The 23,868-nt window shown below is 40.3% G+C and overlaps 1 protein-coding gene across 11 annotated transcripts in view; it reads right to left on the bottom strand.

The window, feature by feature from the left end:
• Positions 1–23,868, bottom strand: part of LOC122560227 (eyes absent homolog 1-like) — a 261,694-nt gene that overhangs the window by 73,029 nt on the left and 164,797 nt on the right. For all 11 annotated transcript variants that reach the window (XM_043710690.1, XM_043710684.1, XM_043710688.1 and 8 more), the window contains one exon: positions 19,139–19,222. In XM_043710690.1, the coding sequence (XP_043566625.1) occupies positions 19,139–19,222 (84 nt within the window). The remainder of the gene's footprint in view (positions 1–19,138; positions 19,223–23,868) is intronic.

The raw sequence follows: 23,868 nt of genomic DNA, 5'->3' as shown, positions 1-23,868 counted from the left end.
GCTTTTCCAGCAACACATTTCCAGCAAAGAGGATCTTGTAGTATAGTGGTTGTGTCCCTACCTCTGAGACAGGAGGTCTGACTTACGTCCACCTGCTCCAGAGGTGTTTTATAATATCTTTGGACAGATTGATTAGGGAATATATGGAAATCCCACAGAGTCCTGGCACCGCTGAGAATCTCCACCACTGGTGAGTTCATGATAGTCCGAGTGTGGCACTGTAGAGGCATCAAGCATAAATAATGAGGGGAGCAACACTGAATTCTATGAATAGGCTTGTGGACAGAAACCCTCAATGCAGCTCCCCGAAATTGAAAGGTAGCTAATTTTTGTCAAAAGCCAACACCTCCCCGCCCAACCCATTCCTGTGAGAGTTGGGTGGTGGGCAGAGGGAATTGGGAAGATATCTTTGGGGTTGGGGGGTTGTTGTGAGAGGCCTGTGAGGACAGCAAGAGGAAGCTATTTGATCCACAAGCTTTTTAAGTGAAAAGCAACTACCTTCCCCTTATTTGGAGATGCACATGTTGGACTGGGGTGTACAAAGTTAAAAACCACATAACACCAGGTTATAGTCCAACAGGTTTATTGGAAGCATTAGTTTTTAAGAGTGCCACTCCTTCATCAGGTGGTTGTCAAGTATAAGATCATAAGACACAGATTTTATTGCAAAGATTTACAGTGTGATGCAACTGAAATTATATATCAAAAAAGACCTGGATTGTTTGTTAAGACTCTCATGCAGGAGTGTGTGTGTGTATGTGTATGTATGTGTACGTATGTGAGTGGAAGTGTCAAGGGTTATAAGTCTGTGAGAGGGTGTGTCTATGGATGTGAGTGTAGGTGTGTATGTGTGAGTGCATGAGAGAGGATGTGTGAGTGCATGAGAGAGGGTGTGCGTGTGCAAGTGCGTGTGTGTGTGTAGTGCAGTGGGGTCCCCTGTAATGTGACATGAATCCAAGGGCCTGGTTGAAGCTATCCCCATGGGTATCGAACTTGGCTATCAGTCTCAGCTCAGCCAATTTGCTTTGTTGCCTGACCCGAAGACCGCCTCGGGGATGGTCACCTGAAGGTCTGAGTCGAATATCCCAGACCGCTGAAGTGTTCTCCGACTGGGAGCGAACACTCCTGTCTATTTAATTGTTGTCTGGTGTCCATTCATCCATTGCCGTAGCCTCTGCTCAGTCTTGCCGATGTATCATGTCTCAGGGCATCCTTGCCTATAGCGTATGAGATAGACAGTGTTGGCGGAGTCACATGAGTACCTGCCAGGTACATGATGAGTGGTGTCCCCATGTGTAATGGTGGTATCCGTGTCGACACTCTGACACGTCTTGCAGCGACAATTTGTTGCCCGGCTTTCAGGACAACACCATACACTCCTGTCACGACGGATGCTGCAAGATGTGTCAGAGTGTGGACATGGATACCACCATTATACGTGGGGACATTGCCCATCATGTACGCAGCAGGTACTCATGTGACTCAGCCAACGTTGTCTATCTCATACACTACAAAGTTACTGTATCAGGTGGTTGTGAAGGAGCAGCGCTCCGAACGCTACTGCTTCCAATTAAACCTGTTGGACTATAACCTGGTGTTGTGCGATTTTTAACTTTGTACACGCCAGTCCAACACCGGCATCTCCAAATCATACAGTGCAGACAAGGATGCCCTGAGGCATGGTATATTGGCAAGACCGAGCAGAGGCTACGGCAATGGACACCACACAACAATCAAACAGACAGGAGTGTTCCCTCCCAGTCAAAGAACACTTCAGCAGTCCAGGACATTCAACCTTGGATCACCAGGTGACCATCTTCCAAGGCGGACTTCGGGATACGCAACACCACAAATTGGCTGAGCAGAGGCTGATAACCAAGTTTGGTACCCATGGGGATGGCCTCAACTGGGACCTTCAGTTCATGTCACACTACAGGTGACCCCACTGCACTAAAAACACACACGTTCTTGCTCATAAGCTCACACGTACATACCCATACTCACATCCACAGATGCACCTTCTCACAGACTTATACCCCTTTACACCCACCCTCACATACTTACACATACACACACTTTCTCACTGACGCTCATACCATCCCCCACATGTACACACCCACATTCACAGACACACATATAAGTTTGTGGGGTGAATTTGTACTTGCAGAATTACATTTTATTTTGTTCAAAAACTGCATGAATCCATGTAAGATTCTGTATATCCCTTGTTTAGAAACAGAATCAGTCTGAACACAGCACACCTCACACCTTCAATGCATTATCTGAGCTGACATGGCACCTATTGTTAAAGTTCACTTGAGAATATAATTTTTAAAAAATTCTGGGGGATTTACATATGAAAGAACTGAAACCAACATGGTCATTCTAAAAGATGATAGACTTAACAAACAGTCCAGGTCTTTTTCAATCTATAATTTCAGTTGCTTCACACAGTAAACTTTTGGTATAAATTCTATGTCTTACGATCTCTTACTCCACAAGCACCTGATGAAGGAGCAGCGCTTTGAAAGCTAATGCTGCCAAATAAACCTGTTGAATTATAACCTGGTGTTGTGTGATTTTTAACTTTCCCATTAGGTCGTTTAGGACAGGATTCAGGCCTCCCAAGATTGGGGAGTTAGACCACACTCTTTACTAAAATAGTTGTTGAGATTTAAAGGGACCACTTCAGATTTTTACACTTAGTTAAAGCTCCAATGGCAGCTACGATCCCAAACCTTTGCTCCTGAATCCATTTGGGAGGCTGCACCCAAAGTTCAGGAAGCCCAGAGTTAACTAATTAATACTTCGATTGTTGTATCAAAACCATGGAATTCCTTTGCTAAGGGAACACCTACATTAAACAGACTACAGTGGTTTAAGAAGATGCCTCATCAGCACCTTTGTGGGATCAATACATGGTGGGCCCACTTCACATGAACAAATAAAAAAATTAGACTAGTCTCAAGCTAAGCTACTAAATTCTGAATAAAATGACAGATAACCAGAAGTTTACAAATTAAACAACAAATCATTAGATGTGCAAATAATGAGTAACACGAGACTTTGAAATAGTAAAATATATCAAGGTTCACACAGTGAGGATGTCTACAATAAGTCATTGCCCTTTCCAAGGCTAGCTTCTGATTAAATTTAACTAAGTTCTGTTTATGGCATAATTAACTTAGGCTCTTTTTATTCTCTCTTCAAACATTCATTCACCCTCAGGCATCTTTTATTTTTCTGAGAGTTCATTCAGTTCAAAAACCACTTTCAAACAAGTACAATGCTATTTTAAGCCACCCCTTTTTGCCTTGCACCAGCATCTCTTCTGTTATTTAATCAATCCTGCTCTTGTGCCCATAGCAAGCCCTTTCTTTTATTTGTTCTTACCCCCTCCCCACCACTCTCCCCTTCCTCAGTTCTGTACTTGTTTAGAAACTACTGGTTCTCTAAACTCTCCCAGTTCCAAAGAAAGGTAATTTAAGTTATTACTCTATTTCACCTTCTGCAAATGTTGCCTAACCTGCTGGGTATTTCAAAAATTGCCTGTTTTTAATTTCAGATTTGCATCAAGTGGAGCATTTTGCTTTTGTGTTATGTTGCTATTTCAACTCTCTTCAGTTAACTTAGTTGTGTACAGGTGAAGGGCAATAATTAGCGTTTCTTTTGCTCATGTAGTTAGGGGCGTGTGTGGTGCAATGGTAGTGTTCCTATCCTGAACCAGGAGACCCACGTTCACATTCCCACCTGTGCTAAAGGTGTGCTGTAACATCCCTGAGCAGGTTGATTAGAAAAATATCTTTACTCACATGTTAAGATGCTAGATACATTCTTGAGGCTCATTGTATCCCTACCTCTGAGACAGAAGTTTTTGTTCAAATCTCAACTACCATGCAGATGTGCCACAACACATCTCAACAGGGTAGGTTAAATGTAATTCTGCCTGAACCTAGTGGGTAAAGCATCAGTTTGTAATCTGATGGTGCTGAGACCAAATTCAGACATTTTTAAAACGTCATGCGGCATAGTGTGATGGTGTCCTGACCTCTGGAGTGGTGGGTATCGTTTCAAACCCACCTGCCTAGGAAGTGTGTAACATGGCTGAGCCATTGATTAAAATATATTTATATATAAAGAGACACTAGACATGGCTCCTGTTGTGCAGTGGTAGTATCTTTATCTCTGGACCAGAAGGTCTGGGTTCAAATCATCCTTATTACTGAAGTGTGTCATAATATGCCTGAACAGGGCATCTGAAAAATATCTTTATGGCTTCTTGTGGCAGGATGGTAGAGTCATAGAATCATACAACACAGAAACAGACCCTTTGGTCCAACTCCTACATGCCAACCAAGTTTCCCAAACTAAGCTAGTCCAATTTGCCTGCATTTGGCCCATACCCCTCTAAACCTTTCCTATTCATAGTGTTCCTGCTCCTGGGTCAGTTGGTCCAGGTTCGAGTTGGACGCCCTCCATTGGTGCATCATGACATGGCTGAACAGCATGGAATAAAATTATACAGGTGCACTATCCAAAGTGGTGCAATGGTAGTGTCTCTAACTCTGGGCTGGGATATCTGGAGTCAAGTCCCATATCAGGATATAATGGCCATAGAGATGTGTCAGACAATATCCAAGCCAGTTGATTCTGTATATGGAGACACTTACTGAAAGAGAAGTGTGGCTAAGTTAGGAGTCTAACACTTGAAGGTGATATTCTGTAAATAAAAGTAAAAGTAAAAGGTGGCACTGTGGCACATGGGCAGCATGGTGGCACAGTAGTTAGCACTGCTGCCTCACAGCGCCAGAGACCCGGGTTCAATTCCCGTCTCAGGCGACTCTCTGTGTGGAGTTTGCACATTCTTCCCGTGTCTGCGTGGGTTTCCTCCAGGTGCTCCAGTTTCCTCCCACAATCCAAAAATGTGCAGGTAAGGTGAATATGCCATGCTAAATTGCCCGTAATGTTAGGTGAAGGGGTAAATGTAGGAGAATGGGTCTGGGTGGGTTGCGCTTCGGCGGGTCGGTGTGGACTTGTTCGGCCGAAGGGCCTGTTTCCACACTGTAAGTAATCTAATCTAATCTAAAAAATAAGATTGGCCCCAGTGCTACCCTTCATAAACTGGATTTCAGGATTAGAGTGTGCGCAAGTATAAACAAACACATATAATTCCTTGACGGAGATTTCCAACTTTTCAATTAAAGAAATATTACTTCTAAATAATAGGAAATATACTTTTTTGAGGGAAAGTAGGATTGAATTGAGATTTTCAAAATTATGAGTGGGTTTGAGAGAGTAAAGAGTGCTTAGTGAATCTTAGCTAGTAAAAAGAGGGTATAAATTCAGAAAAGAATAAGCCACAGACAATACATTCAGACATGGGATGCAAATCTTTGTTGCTTCTTTTACCAATTTTCCTTTTTTTTCCTCCAGAGTTTTGAGACAAAAGGAGTCTCCATGTAACCACTTGGGTACACCAATTTCCATAATGTATGTTGTGCATGTGGTGGACAGCCTTATTTCAACTGATCAATTTCTGATTGAAAGGTGGGGTTGTGGAATACATTGTTGATAGCCCAATACATAATCACTTATTCATATTGAACTTAAACATGTCTAAAAGAAGACAAGATATTGAAGAATTTTATCTTGCACTCATCAGAACCAAGAGGAAAGAAACAGATCAGAGGAAAGGGACACCAATTTATGCAGCATGAAAAGACGATGCCAAGCGATTGTTTGCAATGTTTGTAAGGAGATACAGCAGGAATCATTAAGTATTAATCTTAGTTCTCAGACCAAGCAGGTAGATTCTGATTGGTCTGGCTATTGCAAAGAGCATACTGCAGAGATTGGCAGTCTCCTTGATCTCTTGACTCCAGCAATGAAAAAGGTGCAACTTTTGAATTCCTTTTGCCTATGTAAAATAGGGAGCTGTGTATTAATGGAGTTACTTCTAGCTCACGCACATGAGTCAGGCTGTGAACCCAACCAATAATCTTAAATTAGTTTCTGAGGTAATTCTTAGCGCAGTCTGGGTTCTTTAACACATGAAGTCCAATAGCAGAATCACATCAATTGGTGGAATGATGAATCTAATGATTCTGCTATTCACATCATTTGCTTAACAATCCAGACTGTGCCAAGAATTATACCATACCATGTTAGAATATTATCTAAAGGAGTGTTTGTTTTTTGTCTATGGCCCAGAGTAGCATAGAATCTCATGTTGATAAGACTGACCATTCAGGACCGATCGTGGCCGACCCTCCTGATAACTTTGACTGAAAAGGGATTAAATCACACTTGAGATCTGTGCAGCACTGTCCATGGTCCACTTTCTAGACAGTAGGAAATGGAACCCCCAAGTCTGAGTGCCCCTAGCACCCAACCAACAAGAAAGTAGATTGTTATCAGTTAAGGCTCTTGACTTACTGTGCCAGTACCTCTGACTACTGACAACAATCCTGCTGACTGAGCTCTAATCCCCTTAGACTTTGAGGCATGGCCATTTTGTTGAAGCACATTCAATGTGTTTGCTGTGTAGTCATTGCACATGCTGCACTGTGACATTGATGTGGCATACTGCAACATTTCCATTCACTTCATGGTCACTGCTGGCAAACCTGACAAGCTGTCTGGCGTGTGTCTGAGCTAAAAGGCGAGACAAGACAGAAGCACAGTAAATTCGGAATAATGCAGACATTCACAAAGAGTCAAGTCAACCTAAGTCAGAGACAAGTGAGCATCCAAGTAGGCACAAAGTGAGTGAGCAAAAAGAAAACAAGCTTAGAGAACCTCGCTGATCTGTTACATGAGATAGGTGCCTGTCCCCTCTACACAAAGCAGGCCTGACAGAATGTAAAGTGTCAGTGTGGTCCAAAGTGCAGCATTGACATAGAGTGTTCTGAAATGTTCCATTGAGTTGTGGTGAGGCTGATATATGCCCACTGCTAAATTCTATGCAGTGGGTGCTCACTGACAATGAAGTATGCGGAGATTGTGGGGGCTGCTGGCCAAGATGGTGGCACAGAGAAGCATGAGGTGACCTGGAACTACAAGGTATCTGAAAGAACTCGACAGCTGTTGGTATCCTTCACTAAGTCACCTTTTATTTACAAATGGAAAGCCACTGACAACTGAATCAGCTCCCTCAGAGGAGAAAGTGAGGTCTGCAGATGCTGGAGATCAGAGCTGAAAATGTGTTGCTGGAAAGCGTAGCAGGTCAGGCAGCATCCAGGGAACAGTAGAATCGACGTTTCGGGCATAAGCCTGAAGAAGGGCTTATGCCCAAAACGTCGATTCTCCTGTTCCCTGGATGCTGCCTGACCTGCTGCGCTTTTCCAGCAACACATTTTCAGCTCAGCTCCCTCAGAGCCAGGTCTCTGACATTTCTGTTCTTATCTGACAGCCAGGGCTCCCTGTTGGACCAGGTTAATGGCTGCAATCAGGGAACTCAAGTTCTATGATCTCATTACAATCACTACAGTATCCACTCTGACTTCCATGTCCTGAATTGCTGCTATCTAGTTTCTCTCCATCACATGGGAGAATAGGAAATTATAAATGGAGGTGAGATTAAATCCATGCCAATCAGCCTCTCGCTGCTCACTAGTGAAATCCTTTTCTTGCCATTCAAACATTGGTGGAAAATTAAACCTTTTGTTCTTGGTATCAAGAATCTAATTTTTCCAATCTCCTCACACTTTCCCAACTGACTCACCACTGCTCATGTCATTCAGGAGCTAGGAAAATTCAGCCCAAGTAACTCTGGTATAAGCACACCATCCTTCACTCCCTTTTTCGACCTGTTAGTAGTCTTTGACAAGGGTGACTTCCTCCTCTGTCTTTCTGTAATTGTCCAGCTGCACTGGGATTGTCCTCATTTGTTCCATTCTTAACTATCCTGTTGTACAGAGAAACTCTGCTACAGTAGGTTCTCTTTCTAGTCCCCTACCATTCTATCAGATAGCCCTTTGACCCCTCCCATTTCTGCTCTCAACCTTCAGTGATATAATCTGAAAGTACAGCACCAGTTTCCACATGCACATAAACAACATCCAATTTACCCCATCTCCTGACATCTTCACCAAGTCTGAATTGTCAGAATCTTTGTCCAACATCCACTTTCAGATTAACAAAACTTTTCTCCAATTAAACACTGGTAGGATCCATAATATAAAACCAATAGGTGAGTCTGAAGCAGGTGAGGGGGCTGAACTCTGAAAGATCTGCTTCCAATTCCAAATCAAGTCATTTGCTTTTTAACCAAGATGGAAAGGTAGGAGGATGTACTTTAATGATGCTGTGAATGTCACAGTCATTTGGTTTTTCAATATCGGTTCTAATATGATTCTTGTAAACTGTTAGCAAACTGGAGAAATTCATCCAGGTGAGTTTGTGAGAGAATCAGAGGCTAGTGCCTCTATACCTACTCAGCTGCCTATCTGAGAAGCATCCATGACCAATCACCACCTCTACACTCTTCCCATCAACTCTCCTGACCTCCTACTGAGGACTATGTTTCTATCACAAACCGTCCCACCTAACCAACCATAAAATCTCACTTCTGCCTTCCTCCAAGATCTCAGGCCTTCCTGCCAGGCCTCTTTGATTCCAAACCCCATGGCCGGGCCAAAAGGTTCCCTAGTAAACTAGGCTATGTCCTCTAGATAGACTGGCCCGAGGCCCAACTTCAGATCCAGGCTCCAATTGAGGCCCAAACTCAGGCTGAAACAGCTCAGGATCCAAAGCGCTCAGAGCAACTGGGAAGTGGACATGAAGACTATATGACCCTGATCTCCTGCTCCTTCCCTGGGATCCCGAATTCCACTTCATGGCAATATTCAATTTCTGTTTCAGCCATTGATTCCATCCTTACCTGAGCTAATTCGCTGCTGAGCCTCTCACGCATGCAATTTTTTTTCTGTTTAGGTTTGACTATTTCAAAGCATTTTCAGATGGTTTCGTACATTCTACTGCTTGCAAACCTGAGGTCATCCAAAGTATTCTGCCTGTGCTTTAACTTGCACTCAGTCCTCCTGACCTGCAAAAATTCCTGGTTATGCAATGACCTGATATCAAAATGTTCGATCATATATTCAAATTACTCCACAGCCTCATCTGTCCATATCTTTGTAATCAACTCTACAACCTAAAATATCTACACTCCTCAGCTTTAACTGATTACAACCAGTGGCTGTCATCAGCTGCTGAGTTTCTAAGCTCTGGAATTCCTTTCCAAAACCTCTCTGCCTTACTTCTTCATTTAAGGTGCTCCTTAAAATATATCCCTTTGAAAAGCTTTTGGTCATAGACCCTAAACTTCCTTATGTGGGTTGATGTCATGTTTTGTTTGATAATGCTCTTGTAAAGTATCCTGAAAGGTTTTGCTATGGTAAAGGGGCTGTGTAAATACAAGTTGTTGTTGTTGTTGTAAGTGCAGATCTGCTGCAGTCTTTCAAATCATGCAGCCAGTTCAAGGGACAATCTCAATCCTTAGCAAAATGGCAGAGAATACTGACTTGGTACAATCATGAAAAGAGACATTTTGAGGTCTATCATTTTGAAGGGTGGCACTTTTGATGCTTTGATGACATATGCCTTTATTGACACATTATGGAAACAAGGTATACAAGTTTGATAGAATGGGATGTTCATCTTGGACAAATTAGTAACTAGAGTAGTGTTGACTACATATAGTTATTATTACTCATGAACCGATGGAGGAAACCCCATTTGACAGCACAGTTGTCAAGGCTATAGAAATTATGATGTGAATTTTTTTTTAAAATGGGTACATGGGATGTGGATGTTGCTGACAAGACCATCATTTATCGTCCATCTCTCAATGCCCTGGAACCGAGTGGCTTGATTAATTAACCTCAAGTGATTCATGAGTGGAATCCATTTGGCCTAGTGAACTTGCGACAGTACTGGCACTCTTGGTTGAGTAAGATCAAAAGACAATGACAGATGACAAAGGCTGGTCAAAGATCCTCAATTTCCATCTTTGAAGCATTCCATTAGTCTTTAAAAATTCTGGGATCTTTCCCTTCATGACTCTATCTATAAACTCAATCCACATGCTCATCCTTTCTGCAAAATACTCCAAATTTCCATTCTAAATATGTCTTACCAGCTTGAACTTTTGTTTCCTTACTCTATTTTTGCTCTTTAGTTTAAACAAATATGAACTTTCTACTCTAATCACATGTGTCTGTTTTTTTTCTTATCCTTTAATATTTTTCTTCTTTATGCTTATCAAATTTGTTTGATGGCTTCTTATATCATTTCATATATTAATGCTTTGGATGAAAATAATCTAAACTGACCTATTATGCTTCTAGTATAAATCCTAGAATTATGGCTGTATTTGCAGACTAGGGAAATAAGCTTTGCTTTCTCAAACTATTTCAGAACTTTACACACTTCTATTAGATTTCCTCAATCTAACCTGCTTAAGTCAAAGCAATGTCAATTTTCCAATTTCTCATTATAAGTTTATTCTGACATTCCTGGTATTAATTTGGTAATGCTGCACCTTTCCCCAGTGCTCCAATATCCGTTCTACGAAGGAGGCCCAAAACGATATATAATTTAATTATGACCAAACCAGTCTTTTACAGATTCACTGTCCTTTCCTGGCTTTTCTATTGAGTGCCTTAACTTATTTGACTTTTTATGCCTTTTTTCATTGACAACACCGCTTTTAAGGACATTATATATGTATGTCCCCATAAATATGACTCGACTCCATTAAGAATTTTACTGCTCAGACCTTTGCCCACATGGTTAGACAAGACTTAGTAATAGAAAAAGAGCAAAAGTGTAAGAGCAAAATAAGCAATCTGGTTAAGTAAACCCTTTGGGAGATTCTTTTCCCAAATTATTCTCTTATGGATTCTTCTTGTATCATCTCTGCTATGTGACTGGAAGAGTTAGGCCTGTGACTCATATTAGAAATGCCTTATTAAATTCTGCACTTTAAAAATCCACGGTCTACTGAGCACATTATGTTCTATTTGTTTTCTAGACTAGTTTAAACGGTTTAGGGGGTTCTGTTTCACTTCGTTTGCCTGTAAGCCAAGCCAGTGTTGGAGTAAGGCATCTGTAGCTCTTTAATGTCCCTGAGTGCACAGCACGCATGACTAACACAGTGTAAATAAACACAGCTGAGCCGGGCAGAAATTGGAAGGTTTTCTCATTAGAAAAATAAAATAAACAGATGCGGTTAAGCGCTCTGTCTAAAGTGTTTGTCCAAAGAATGGAGATCTCTCAGAAGTTTGAGCACAAAGGTGAGAGGGCCAAGTCTCGTGTAAAAGGAATGGAATCTGTATGGTCCTTTTAACTAATAGTCCTTGGGGAAGCCTGTTGATTTTAACCTTAAAGGAGTGTTACGTCTTGGGATTTTGGCAGCTTTTCTTTTGGTTCTTCAATAACAAACTTGGGACAGTGGTTTTGTGTTTCACGAGAAGCAGAATTTATTGAAGTTGCCCATTGCTGATGGTGGGCCAAGAAATACCTAATTCAACCAATCTGGCTCAAATGGAGTTATTTTATAACACAATGGAAACTATTGGACTCTGTATGCAACACAAGGTAATTCAACAGACACAGTAATCATTGACCTCTTGATTAGTGAAACACTATTACATCCTTTCACATACCAATAGTAGCTACACACTCAAATCCCTCTGACGTATTAATTCATGGTTATTGTGTGAATATTTTTATTCCAGTGAGGGATTCTGCAAGGAAGTATATCTTAAGGAAGTACATTTTATGGGATCATGGTGTTCACGCGATTTAAAATTTCTATGACAAGTATAAAGTGAAGCCTCCATGTTTTTAAAGTCGTGCTGAAAGCAAAACTGTATGGAGATTTTACAACAACATATGAATCCAAACAAGAAAACAAAGGAGCAAAATATAGTGGAATTACTGTTTTCTTCAAATATTGATGAATTATGTCAGCCAATACATATGTTTAATTCCCTATCTGCAGAAACGGTAAAGCATTTTGCTTAGGATAAACTGTATGATTACAAAAGAAAGTTAACATGACTTTAAGGTAGTTGTTGGTTTCTGGACTCAAAGTATTGCTTGTATGCATTCTAGATCTAGAACGATTCTGTGCTGTGCTGTGCTGTCATCTTACAAGACTCTCATGAAATTCCTGAACCATATTTCTGTGATTTCCCAAAATTTGATCCCTATAAGCACTAATCTGTATCAGACATGCTAGATTATTTCTTAAATCAAAACTTGCACGTATATGATGCTATAATATGGAAGGAATTTAATCCATATCTTATTGGTGTTGTATCCATGTTGTGCATACCAAATGGGATACTGTGGACCAAGATTTCCTTGATCTCTAACTGTGATTGCTATTCCGAAAAATCTAGCAGGATTTTAGACCACTGTACCTGCACTGATTTTAGTGTGCTTGAATTTTCAGTGTAAAATAATTATTTGTCCATGAATGAGTTGAGCTCGATTTCACAAATACAGTCATGATAAAAGATACTAAATCAGAGTTTGATATCTACAACATTACTACAATACATTAATTTCATTGGAAATTAGAAATAAGGGTCGAGAAATAGTTATCAAAATTTATTTCCAAAAATATATATCAAATATTGTAATTGCTGCAAGTACTGGGATCACTGATTGTTAAAACATTTCAAGAATGGGGGATTCAAAGATAAGGGCTGAGAGTATTGAGATTACCAGAAAGCATCAGGGATAGACAGTCATTGGAACAAACATCAAGAATATCTTTCCATGTGTCTGCTGTAACTTTGACAGAAGATCAGCACAAACATTGGACTGAGAGAGTTATACATAAATGGTGATAGAATTATTTGCATTCAGTGATAGAATTTATTGTGCATATTGATATGAAAAGATTGAATTAGTTGAGGATGACGTATACTGATACAGAGATGTCATTACACAACTCTGGGGCAGATGGAATTTGAACCCAGGCCTCTTAACCCAGGGATAGTGATACTACCACTGCACCACAAAAGCCCATTGGAGTTCTAAACTTAACTGAGAAGTGTTGATTGGATGCACCTGAAATAAATTGAATCCTTTGGATTGCTATAGTTAGACTTCTATATCAGACTTTACTTTTAAGACTAAATAACCTCCAAATTTGGCTGCAAATTAGTAATAAAAACTGAAACTACTTCAATGCATTCATAAAGAGGCTCTGGAACAAAGAGAACAGTGCAGCACATTGTCAATGCCATACTATAAGGGGAAGCCAGTTCAGTACTGGATTTGAATAATTTTCAGCGGGGAAATTAATGTCTGGTTCCACCAGAAGTCATTTTGGGTTCTAGACTCCACAGAAAACAGCCAGTTGAAGAATGAAGCTAGGCCTCACTCAGTGCTGACTCCTTATTAGCCTCATCCCACGTGTATAAAATACCAGTGTCCTGGGCACTACATATGCCCTAGAGCTTAATAGTGTCAGTTACGCACCTTTCACGATATGACAGTCCATTTTCAGACCTATTTTGTGATTGTCTCATTAAATCTTTACCCACTCAACAACTTTGTTTATTTTCACTTATATACTGACAATTCCCTCTGTGGGCCTTAAAGCACCTTTCACTTCCTTCCTCCTTACAAATGAAGGCCTCAGCATTACAAGAACCTGTTTGCAGCAATTTCTTAAATACAATAAAGTGAGCTTTACTGTATTCATTAACATTTAATCTACAATACAATGTATTAATATCAGATTCCAAATGCACTTCAATATTTTGCTTGCAAATGTTTCCACAATGTCATGCTATCATGAATAAAATACCATTAAAATCAGAAGAATATGTCACGGTGTATCAAGTGCTTCGGTGATTTGTATTGTCAACTTCAAGGTAATTATCTGAGTGGATAAGTATTTGGACAGAGTATATTTCATGTTTAAAAAAATCATGAGCACTCCCGAGGTTCAGCCCAAGCTGTTTCACTTAACATCTTGATTTCGAAAATTATTTGACCCTCGGAAGGAAATCTAACTCCCCTGAAATACAGTAGTTTAGAGAGTTAATGTAATAGAGCACAGCAGATATCCGCTCACAAGCACTTAGATCTCTGAGAATACTTCCTAAGTCAGACTCCTGCTGTTCTTGACTCCTGACTCAGGACAATAGTGAGACATTGTCTTCACTTCCCCACCCCCATCCCCCACTCTCAAAGTTATGAGTTTACAGTTGACAGTGGGCCTATTCCAGGGAATGTTGTATGGATGGAGTTATGATGTCAGCAGGCAGTTATTCTCATTGCAGCTGATGTACAGTGTAATTCTCCATTTCCTTTCCCTTGTTCAGGAGCTACTCTATGAGGTCCAATAGAGGATTACTCAGATTTCATCAAACAATCTGAAAACTAACCTACAGACACCACTTCCTTTTTGCTAAACATACTTCCACAGATTCCTGTTGAGGGAATGGTCAGTTTGTTGAATAGCTTTTTTTTTTAAATTTTCTTTATTATTATGGACTTTCATTCGGCTCCTTGTTGTACTCTGCACCAAGGCACCAGCTTTGACTTCATTTTAAAACAACAAAATAACATGCAGTGTTATTTCTTTTCAATGAATAAATAAATACACGTTTTTGTTGAATTCAGGGAATGGGATAATTACTGTAGTTGACAACAAGAGCCAACCTCAAGCATTGCCATATTTCAGCTAGCAGTCAAGCAAAGAAACAGAGATATTCATCTTAATTGTCTGGATTACATCTGAGTAAAAACAAGGGCTGCAGATGCTGGAAACGAGATTCTAGATTAGAATAGGTGCTGGAAAAGCACAGCAGTTTAGGCAGCATCAGAGGAGCAGGAAAATCGACGTTTCGGGCAAAAGCCCTTCATCAGGAATAGAGGTAGAGTGCCTGCAGGGTGGAGAGATAAATGAGAGGAGGGTGGGGGTGGGCAGTGCTGAGCTGGAAGTTTGGAGCTGGGGTAAGGTGGGGGAAGGAGAAATAAGAAAACTGGTGAAGTCCACATTGATGCCCTGGGATTGAAGTGTTCCAAGGCAGAAGATGAGGCGTTCTTCCTCCAGGCACCGGGTGGTGAGGGAACGGCGGTGAAGGATGCCCAGGACCTCCTTGTCCTCGGCTGAGTGGGAGGAGGAGTTGAAATGTTGGGCCACAGGGCGGTGTGGTTGATTGGTGCAGGTGTCCCAGAGATGTTCCCTAAAGCGCTCTGCTACGAGGCGTCCAGTCTCCTCAATGTAGAGGAGACCGCATCGGGAGCAACGGATACAATAAATGATATTGGTGGATTACATCTGAATGTCGGTTTTAGGAGTGTTGGAAATAGAGGCAGAGAAATTTGCTGGCACTGTTCTTGTTTAATAGGTGAAATTCTACACTGATTTCTAAATGGGAATGCATATGGTTCACCTGTATAATACTTATAGTCCAGAATACTGATCCAGAAGTCTCACCTCCATTTTGTTTCTGGCTGTTCTTAGTATGCAGGAAAGAGACGGGTGTGAGTCAGGAACCCTGCACACTGCTATTTAATGTTTTTTTCTTTATTCTTTATTCTTTCTCAGGATGTGGGAGTCATTGGCAAGGCCAGCATTTGTATTCTATCCCTTTATCATTCTTGAGCCGAATAGCTTGCTTGGCCATTTCCAAGTGTACTCAAATATCAACCACGTTATTATGGATCTGGAGTCACATGTTGGTCGCACAAGGTAAGGATGACAGATTTCCTTTCTACAAGTATGTGAGTGAACCACGCAATTACTGACAGTTTCATGATAGCATTACTAAGACTAGTTTTATATTTCAGATTTATCAACTGATTTTACATTCCACCAGGTGCCGTGAAGGAATTTGAACCCTTGCCCTCCAGAGCATTAATCTGTCACCACTGCCAGCACGATTTTGGGAGGATGGACATTTCAGGACTTCTGCAATTTCAGTGAAGCACTCACATTTTGGCAGCCTTCCTGAATCACACCTAGTAAGGGGAGATGATGCACATGGATTGGAAGTGGGAAGAGTTCATTATGAAGTGTTGAGGTATATTCATATCAACTAAATTGAGTTATGACTGTGCTGTGATGTTAAAGGAGGGCATTAAATAATGTGGTTCCTGGATTATTACTTCTGTCCACTGACAAGCTATTGAGTGAAAGAACAACAGTGTAAAAGTCATAAAGTTTTTGAGATGCATTAGAATAGATGATCCACTGAATAAAGTGCTATGCTGCATTGCACACTAATTGAAAATATTGCCCAATTTTTTGATGAATAGGTAGTTAGGGAATATGCAAAGAGCTTTCATTCATTCTTTAAAGAAAAGCACAGCCATCTGTTTGGTTGTTCCAAACTGTTGACTGTCTTCAAAATCATTAATGCATTTTGTACTGTTACACTGCTCTACTCGGGAATGCAGGTTTGATGGCATGATTGCCTTCTAAAACATCAATGGAAACTGCACAGCAGGATTTCCTTACATACCTATCCAATGCACGTGAAATTGTTTATTTTGTAAGAATTATGAGCTTCTATGCAATTAATGGTTTTTAAAGTGTGAGTTATTGTTTTTCATTTTGACAGATTATGAGCTCTGAGGACAATTTTTAATTGTCTATTCAAGTGATGACTTTTTTTCTGCCAGATGTATAAGTTTTCAAATACTTCCAAAAGTTATTATACCTATTATATTTTGATTTTAAGTGGATACTGGATGATTACATGGGAGAGGTGAAAGGGGTGAGGGGTATGAGGAGTAGAGGGGTCGATGAAAAAGGCATGACTGTGAAGTGCGTTACACAATGACCTAAAGAACTGGAGCAATGTATCAGTGAATGGGGATTTGTCTATTAACCTGGCGGCTTCCACATCAGGCCATTCTTTCTCTGCTTTGGGCCTGCTACCTTGCTCAAGGCCAGGCTGTTCCTGGCTCTCACCTCCAGACACTGCTGGAGTAGAAGTAGGATGATGAGGTTCAAGCCTCAACGATGAAAAACTGGCCCAAGATTTCTTTCTAATAGATGGATGTTATTAATGTATGTCAACGAAGATTTGAGTTTACAGGCATCTTTTTCCTGCCAGATAGTAAATCAAGAAACAAATGACCAAATGAAGCAATCACAGATACATTGATTAGTACCTTGAGTTCTTCAAGTTTGTACCGTCTATTTTCAGGACCAAAACAGGCAACACATTCAGAATTCATTCCAGAAACCAAAAGGCCTGTTGGAACTTGGGGAGCCATCAGCATAATTTCAGCAAGGCCACAGACACCAACAGAGTATCCATTGGCACTTACCCATGAGAACTAATTGATATCTGTCTCCATATGAATGTTTAAGGTAAAAATTGTTGGCAAGCTCCAGCAATTCCCTTAAAAATTGACGGTTAAGTTACAGCAAATATAAAAGTGATAAATGCTTTGCTTAATATCAAGAGGATTCTTGTATTTTCATTAAACTCCTCTTTAGCATTTGTAGGTGGGGGGAGTCTAGAACTGGAGGGCATACATTTAGGATGAGAGGGGAAAGATTTAAAAGGGACCTAAGGGGGAACTTTTTTATATAGAGGGTGGTACGTGTATGCAATGAGCTACTAGAGGACGTGGTGGATGCTGGTTACAAGATTTGAAAGGCATCTGGATGGGTATATGAATAAGAAGGGTTTAGAGGGATATGGGCCAAATGCTGACAAATCGGACTAGATCAATGTAGGATATCTGGTCTGCGTAGACAAGTTGGACCGAAGAGTCTCTTTCCGTGTAGTGTGTCTCTACGACTCTATGACTCTATGGCAGAGCATGCTTATAACGGCTGCCAGAAATTACATAATACAAAATGAGCAAAAATAGTGTGTGCATCTATTTCAGGTGCAACAAGTTCCAATTTCTGCTCATGGATGAATATAAAAAACTTATACATCAAACACAATTCGAAGCATGATAGAACAATGGAAATCCCACAAAGTGAATATAAATGGTGGAGGATATGGAAGGTAGGAAATAAGGTTAGATACTAATGCAACCTTCATAATCCATCTTTTTACTTCTAGTCCGAACTGTTATATTGCACATTTCACAGGCTCCTTAAAATTCAGAAGAAACTCTGCTGCTAATGTCCATATTTGCAACAAGTCCTGTTCACCAACCAGCCTCGCGCTTCTGGACTTGCACTGACTCACAATTAAGTAATTCTTCAATCATTAACACTTGCAAGTTTCCCTCCAAATTACTCACCATTCTGCCTTGGAAGAATATCACTGTGCCTTCACCACTACTGGATCAAAATCCTTGAACTCCCTTTCTAACATCACGCAAAGGCTACAGCATCTCAAGAAGGCTAAAGCAGCTCAAGAAGGCTGTAGCAGCTCACCACAACCTTCTCCTGAGCAATTGGAGAGAACAATAAATGCTAGCCGAGCCTGCAACACCCACATGCCATTAACCAATGTTAAAAGAGAAAACAACTGGAAAGCTTTCTGATAATGTTGCTGTGAATTTAGCAATGTTCCAATCTCATGGAACCTGCTAGGGAAAAGATACTGAAGCAGATACTCATATAAACAGTTTTCAGTGTTAGTTCCAGTGGCTATCCTGTGATTCAGGATTAGACCATGGTATATGGAAAACATGAAGGAACATAAGACAGACCCGTGCTCTGATCAATCAAGTTACTTTTCCACATCATCTCAATGAACATGAAAGCTTTAAAAAAATTTGGGTCAAAACTCAAGTGCTTATGGTCAAATATTAATGCAATCCTAAAGGGGAACCCTTGCACACCTGATTCTTCTTTTTTCCATACATCTGGCAAAAGACTCATTATCCTAAATGCTATGCATTTTTATTATGATCCCTTATAAAAATACCTTTCTCTAAAGTTCAAACATTCAATCTTATACCAGAGAAATTATTAATTCAACAACAAAACATTAATTTGCAATGGTTTCACATAAACAGAAAGGCATTACCTTGATCGATGGACTATGTATTACACTGGTTCTCAAGAGGCTAATTAAAATCTTGCCATTGCACATGAAATGGGAGGGCTATACTCTTCATTTGGTAAATAAATATACACATTCTTTATCCTCCAATTCATAGGGATTTAGAATAAAGGTCCTACCTTTCCATAACGGGTGGCGTATGTCCCTGTCAGTAATGAATGGAAAATAATGATAGTTTCATCCAAATCCCAAACAAAAACTCGCTGTGAAGAGAGAAAAAAAAACAAAGGAGGTTAGCTTTGGTTATAACTTGAACCACAGTATCATTATTGTATATATGGGGGTACATGCATTTTCATACGTTGGATGCTAAATTAGAGTTCGGCATCTGCAGGTCAATTACTCGAAGCTGGTGAAGTGTGAAGTGTTGCTCATTCACAATTAGCAATGCACTTCGGACAACCTATTTAACTATCAAGAAGGAAAGGTGAATTAGAACCAGGATCAATGCCTGATCAAACTGTGTATACAATGAAAGAAAAGAATTCCCTGAAATAATTTTATAAATTCACCTTCACAATGAATGTGCCATAATTGTTCAAGTGTCAAATAAATAAAACACACTGTTTTTCAATGTTCGTGGAAAATGGATGGAAGCTTTGGTCCCCGAAACACTGGTAAAATCCTGAAAATCCCATAGTCACATGCAATAAAAATGGAATTTGAGTCAGTCAGTCACCATGATTCAATGGCCCTGATTGTAAACAGACAGAGTCCTGGAACTCAATCCCCAAAACACTGGTAAAAAAAAAAGCACAGAATCCTATTTAATGAAAACAGAATTGGCTTATTATATTTATCGGAAAAACAGTGCCCATGGAAATAAGCTCCAAGTTATACGACGCAATTGTGAAATATCTAATAGGGTTGTAATGGACAAAACAGCCTAAATGTCAGTTTTTCCTTTACAGGATACCTACAGTGTAGTAGCAGGCCATTCAGCCCATCAAGTCTGCACCAACCCTCTGAAGAGCTTCCCACCGAGATGACTCCATCCATGTAACCTACCTAACTACATATGCAAGGACACTATGGGCAATTTAGCACGGCCAAACCACCTAACCTGCACACCTTTGCACTGTGGGAGGAAACTGGAGCACGTGGAGGGAAACCCACACAGGCACAGGGAGAACATTCAAACTCCACAAAGACAGATACCCAAGGGTAGAATTAAACCCGAGTCCCTGGTGTTGTGAGGCAGCAGTGCTAATCACTGAATCAATACCATGCACCCCCCCCCCCCAACCCACCCATTCCCCCCCACCCATCCATTTTGTGTGCAACACAACCAACAATTCTAGATTTCTTCAAGGCAATGTCATACACAGAACAGGACTATTATCTCAGTCCCCACTCAATGAAATATAAGAAAGGGACTGATGTTCTCACTGAAAGAAACAGCTGCATTTATATAGCTCTCATTATGTCTCAGAAAAGACTTAGACACGTGTTGTGCAGTTGTTGTTGTCACATAGATAAACAAAGCAGCCATCTTCTACATAGCAGGATTCCAAACAGAACATTGCAATAATAATCAGTTAATGCATTATTGATATGTTGGAAAAATATTGGTTCGGGTTCAAAGAACTCCCCATTCTCCTTCGAATAGTGCACTGTAGGACAAATTTGTTTTATGCAGTACTGTAGTATGGGCAATATTGATTCAGATGTGTGGTATACATCTGTGCTGTACCCATTGCAAATGAAAAACGTGAGAGGTGTGTAACAGATGCCTGAATTAATGTCACCAGATTTTCAGTATTAGCCAAAGTCAGTGGTCTTTTCAGGTGATCTTTAGTGGATGATACTAATTATGGTAATTGAGTATAATTCTTCCATCAAAGCACAGCACCTCCAACAATGCAAAACATTCTCGCTACTCCATGAGATTGCTTGCAAAGATTATCTGCTTACATCCCAGAATTGGTCATCAACCAAGCATTTTCTAACTCAATAGTGTGAGTACCACCATCTGAATTGAGCAGGCACCCAGTACTGAGTAGAAGAGGAGTATATGCAAAATCAGTCTGACTATTCAGTATTACAGGGTTCAAGCTTTAACCAGAAATTTTCAATAAACTTGCATTTACACCAATTAGTTGCTCTTTTATATTGCTATGTCAGCCTGCTATCAAGTAAAACATAAGCACTTGCAAAGCCTATGAGCGAATTTCAAAGGTCACACAAACAAGAGAGTGACTTTAATCTTGAAGAAATAAATCTATGGATATATTTTTATATGTATATCTTCAAATACAAAGTAATTTATAAAGTCATACTGCAAAGGGCTCACTCCAATTGTGAAACAGAAGTTTAGTGACAAACTCACCGACCAGATATTTTTCCAGAATCTGTTTTAATGTTGAAAAAATATATTATAGAAAGGCATTAAAGAACAATGTCTCAAAATCACTCATGTGACTATATGAGAAGTGTATGTGATGGCCACTTTGTGTCATTTTCAAATTAAAATCCTTAGATAAACAGGGTCTGCATAATGACAATCATGTTACACATTTTACCTTGTGTTTATTCAAACCTGAAACTTGGACAAACATTGCTATACACAAAAGTAGCAGATCCTTTACATATAAAGTTTGGGAAAACATTAGGAAGGCTAACTTGTTTAGACAGAATGTTCCTTTGATATGGGCTTTTGCAGAGATTACTTGGCCTAATACTTGCTTGACAAATATAGAGTTAAAAGTTAAAGACGTACTGCAATATTTGACTGACATCACTGTAAAGCTCCAATCTTGTAACATAATCACAATTGCATGGCTGCAACAATTTTCATGGGAGGGGAACATCACTGACGACGGGCGGCACGGTGACTCAGTGGTTAGCACTGCTGCCTCACAGTGCCAAGAACCCGGGTTTGATTCCCACCTCGGGCCACTGTCTGTGTGCAGTTTGCACATTCTCCCCGTGTCTGCGAGGGTTTCCTCTGGATGCTCCAGTTTCCTCCCACAATCCAAAAATGTGCAGGTCAGGTGAATTGGCCATGCTAAATTGCCCATAGTCTAGGTCCATTAGTCAGGGTAAATGTAGGGGAGTGGGTCTGGATGGGTTACTCCTTGGAGGGTTGGTGTGGACTTGCTGGGCTGAAGGGTCTGTTTCCACACTGTAGGTAATCTAATCTAATCAGGTCAGCAATATTGTCTATTCTAGGCCAAACAGCAACTTTCCTGAAGGGCATTCGTGAACCAGAAGGTTTTTGTGACAACGGTTGTTACTAGACTTTTAACCCCAGATTTACATTGGATTCACATTTCACCATCTGCCACAGTCAGATATGAATGCATGTCTCCAGATGTTTGTCTGAGGTTCTGGATTACTGGCCCAGTGACATTACTGCTACGTCACTGCCACTCCATTGCATAGCAATTCTACAACCACTGTCTAGGTGTGCCTACTGGTCCTTGTTGATTCTTTATTTAACTTGGATGGACAAAGGCAGATAGCAATACAGGGTCAATTGCTGTTTTTCTCCACCACTCCCTGAGGAAAGGGACCAACAGCACAAACTGCATCTGTGAGCAGTGAATAGGAGGCTTATGGATGTGAAGGAAATACATTTTGTGCTGTTATTCATGTTCTATACATTGAAATCAGGGATTATCTGTGAAACATAGGTTTCCATACCCCTTTGCAAAGGGGCGCCCACCCTGATACAAAAAAATGGAAGGCATGGAAGACAGCTTTCACAAAACAGCCTAATTAAGAGACATTCTGTCAGTCAGACCCACTCACTGGATACATGAGTATTATTGGAGGGTGGATGGTTATTGATATTATACATAAAGCAAAATATGAGAGGGATAAACCAGAAACTGCAAGGATGAAATAAACTTACATTTGGAAAGCCATGGGTTAATCAAGGAGCGATGGCATGAATTTCCTAATTTTAATTGAGTTTGACTAACTTAATCAAATTTTTTGATGAGGTATTGGAGAAGGTTGATCATGGTACTTATGTGGACTTCAGAAGGCACTTGACAAAGTGCTAGGCAGGAGCTTATTAAGAAGGTGAAAGACCGTACAATTAGGGCCTATATGGACCTAAGATTGCTGCATTGGTTGAAGCAAAGGGTGGTGATGGATGTTGTTCTGATAAAGATGTGTTTTACAATTCTGCCTCCTATGGCTCATATCTGGGTGCATTGCTCTCTGCAATATTAATAAGCAACCTAGTTGTGCAGGGTGCCACATTTAAAACTTGCAAATGGAATGAAACTTGGTAAAGCAGTAGATAGTGATGAGGATAGTTATTCATTTCAGAATTACTTTGATGGGATGATGAAAGGGACAGAAGCATAGGAGATGGAATTCAATGCAGAGAATGGTGAAATGATTACCTTTGAGAGGGCTAATATGGAAATATAGAAATATGGTATACTATAAATTAAATTATTTTGATTAAATGTAGCTGAACCTCAGTGCTCATATACACAGATCTTTAGAGGTGGCAGTGCATTTGTTAAGGGGAATAAAACAAAATGAGTGTTTAGGTTTAGAAATAGATGTAATGGAGATTCCAGTAGTAAGTGGTGATGGTGAGGAAAGACACTGAGCAGAGTATTACAGGCAAAAAGCAAAGATATAGATTTTAATATGATTGCTTTTTCAAAGATCCAGAAAGATATAGTGGGTTCAATGTCTTTCTTCTATACTTAAAGTTTCTATAATTCTATGCTGTGGCAAGTGCACAATGCCTGTTGCATCATTTGTCAGAGGAAGTCAGATGAATCCTCTCCTTTCACATGCCCAAGGTTTGGTATGATGTCCAGAGCATTTCTGGAGCTTCAACCAGTGATGGGGAGAAATGGATGGAAGGCTCAGATCAATA

Source organism: Chiloscyllium plagiosum, chromosome 20 (genome assembly GCF_004010195.1).
Source record: "Chiloscyllium plagiosum isolate BGI_BamShark_2017 chromosome 20, ASM401019v2, whole genome shotgun sequence".
Lineage (NCBI taxonomy): Eukaryota > Metazoa > Chordata > Chondrichthyes > Orectolobiformes > Hemiscylliidae > Chiloscyllium > Chiloscyllium plagiosum.
This window is presented reverse-complemented; position numbering and strand designations above follow the sequence as displayed.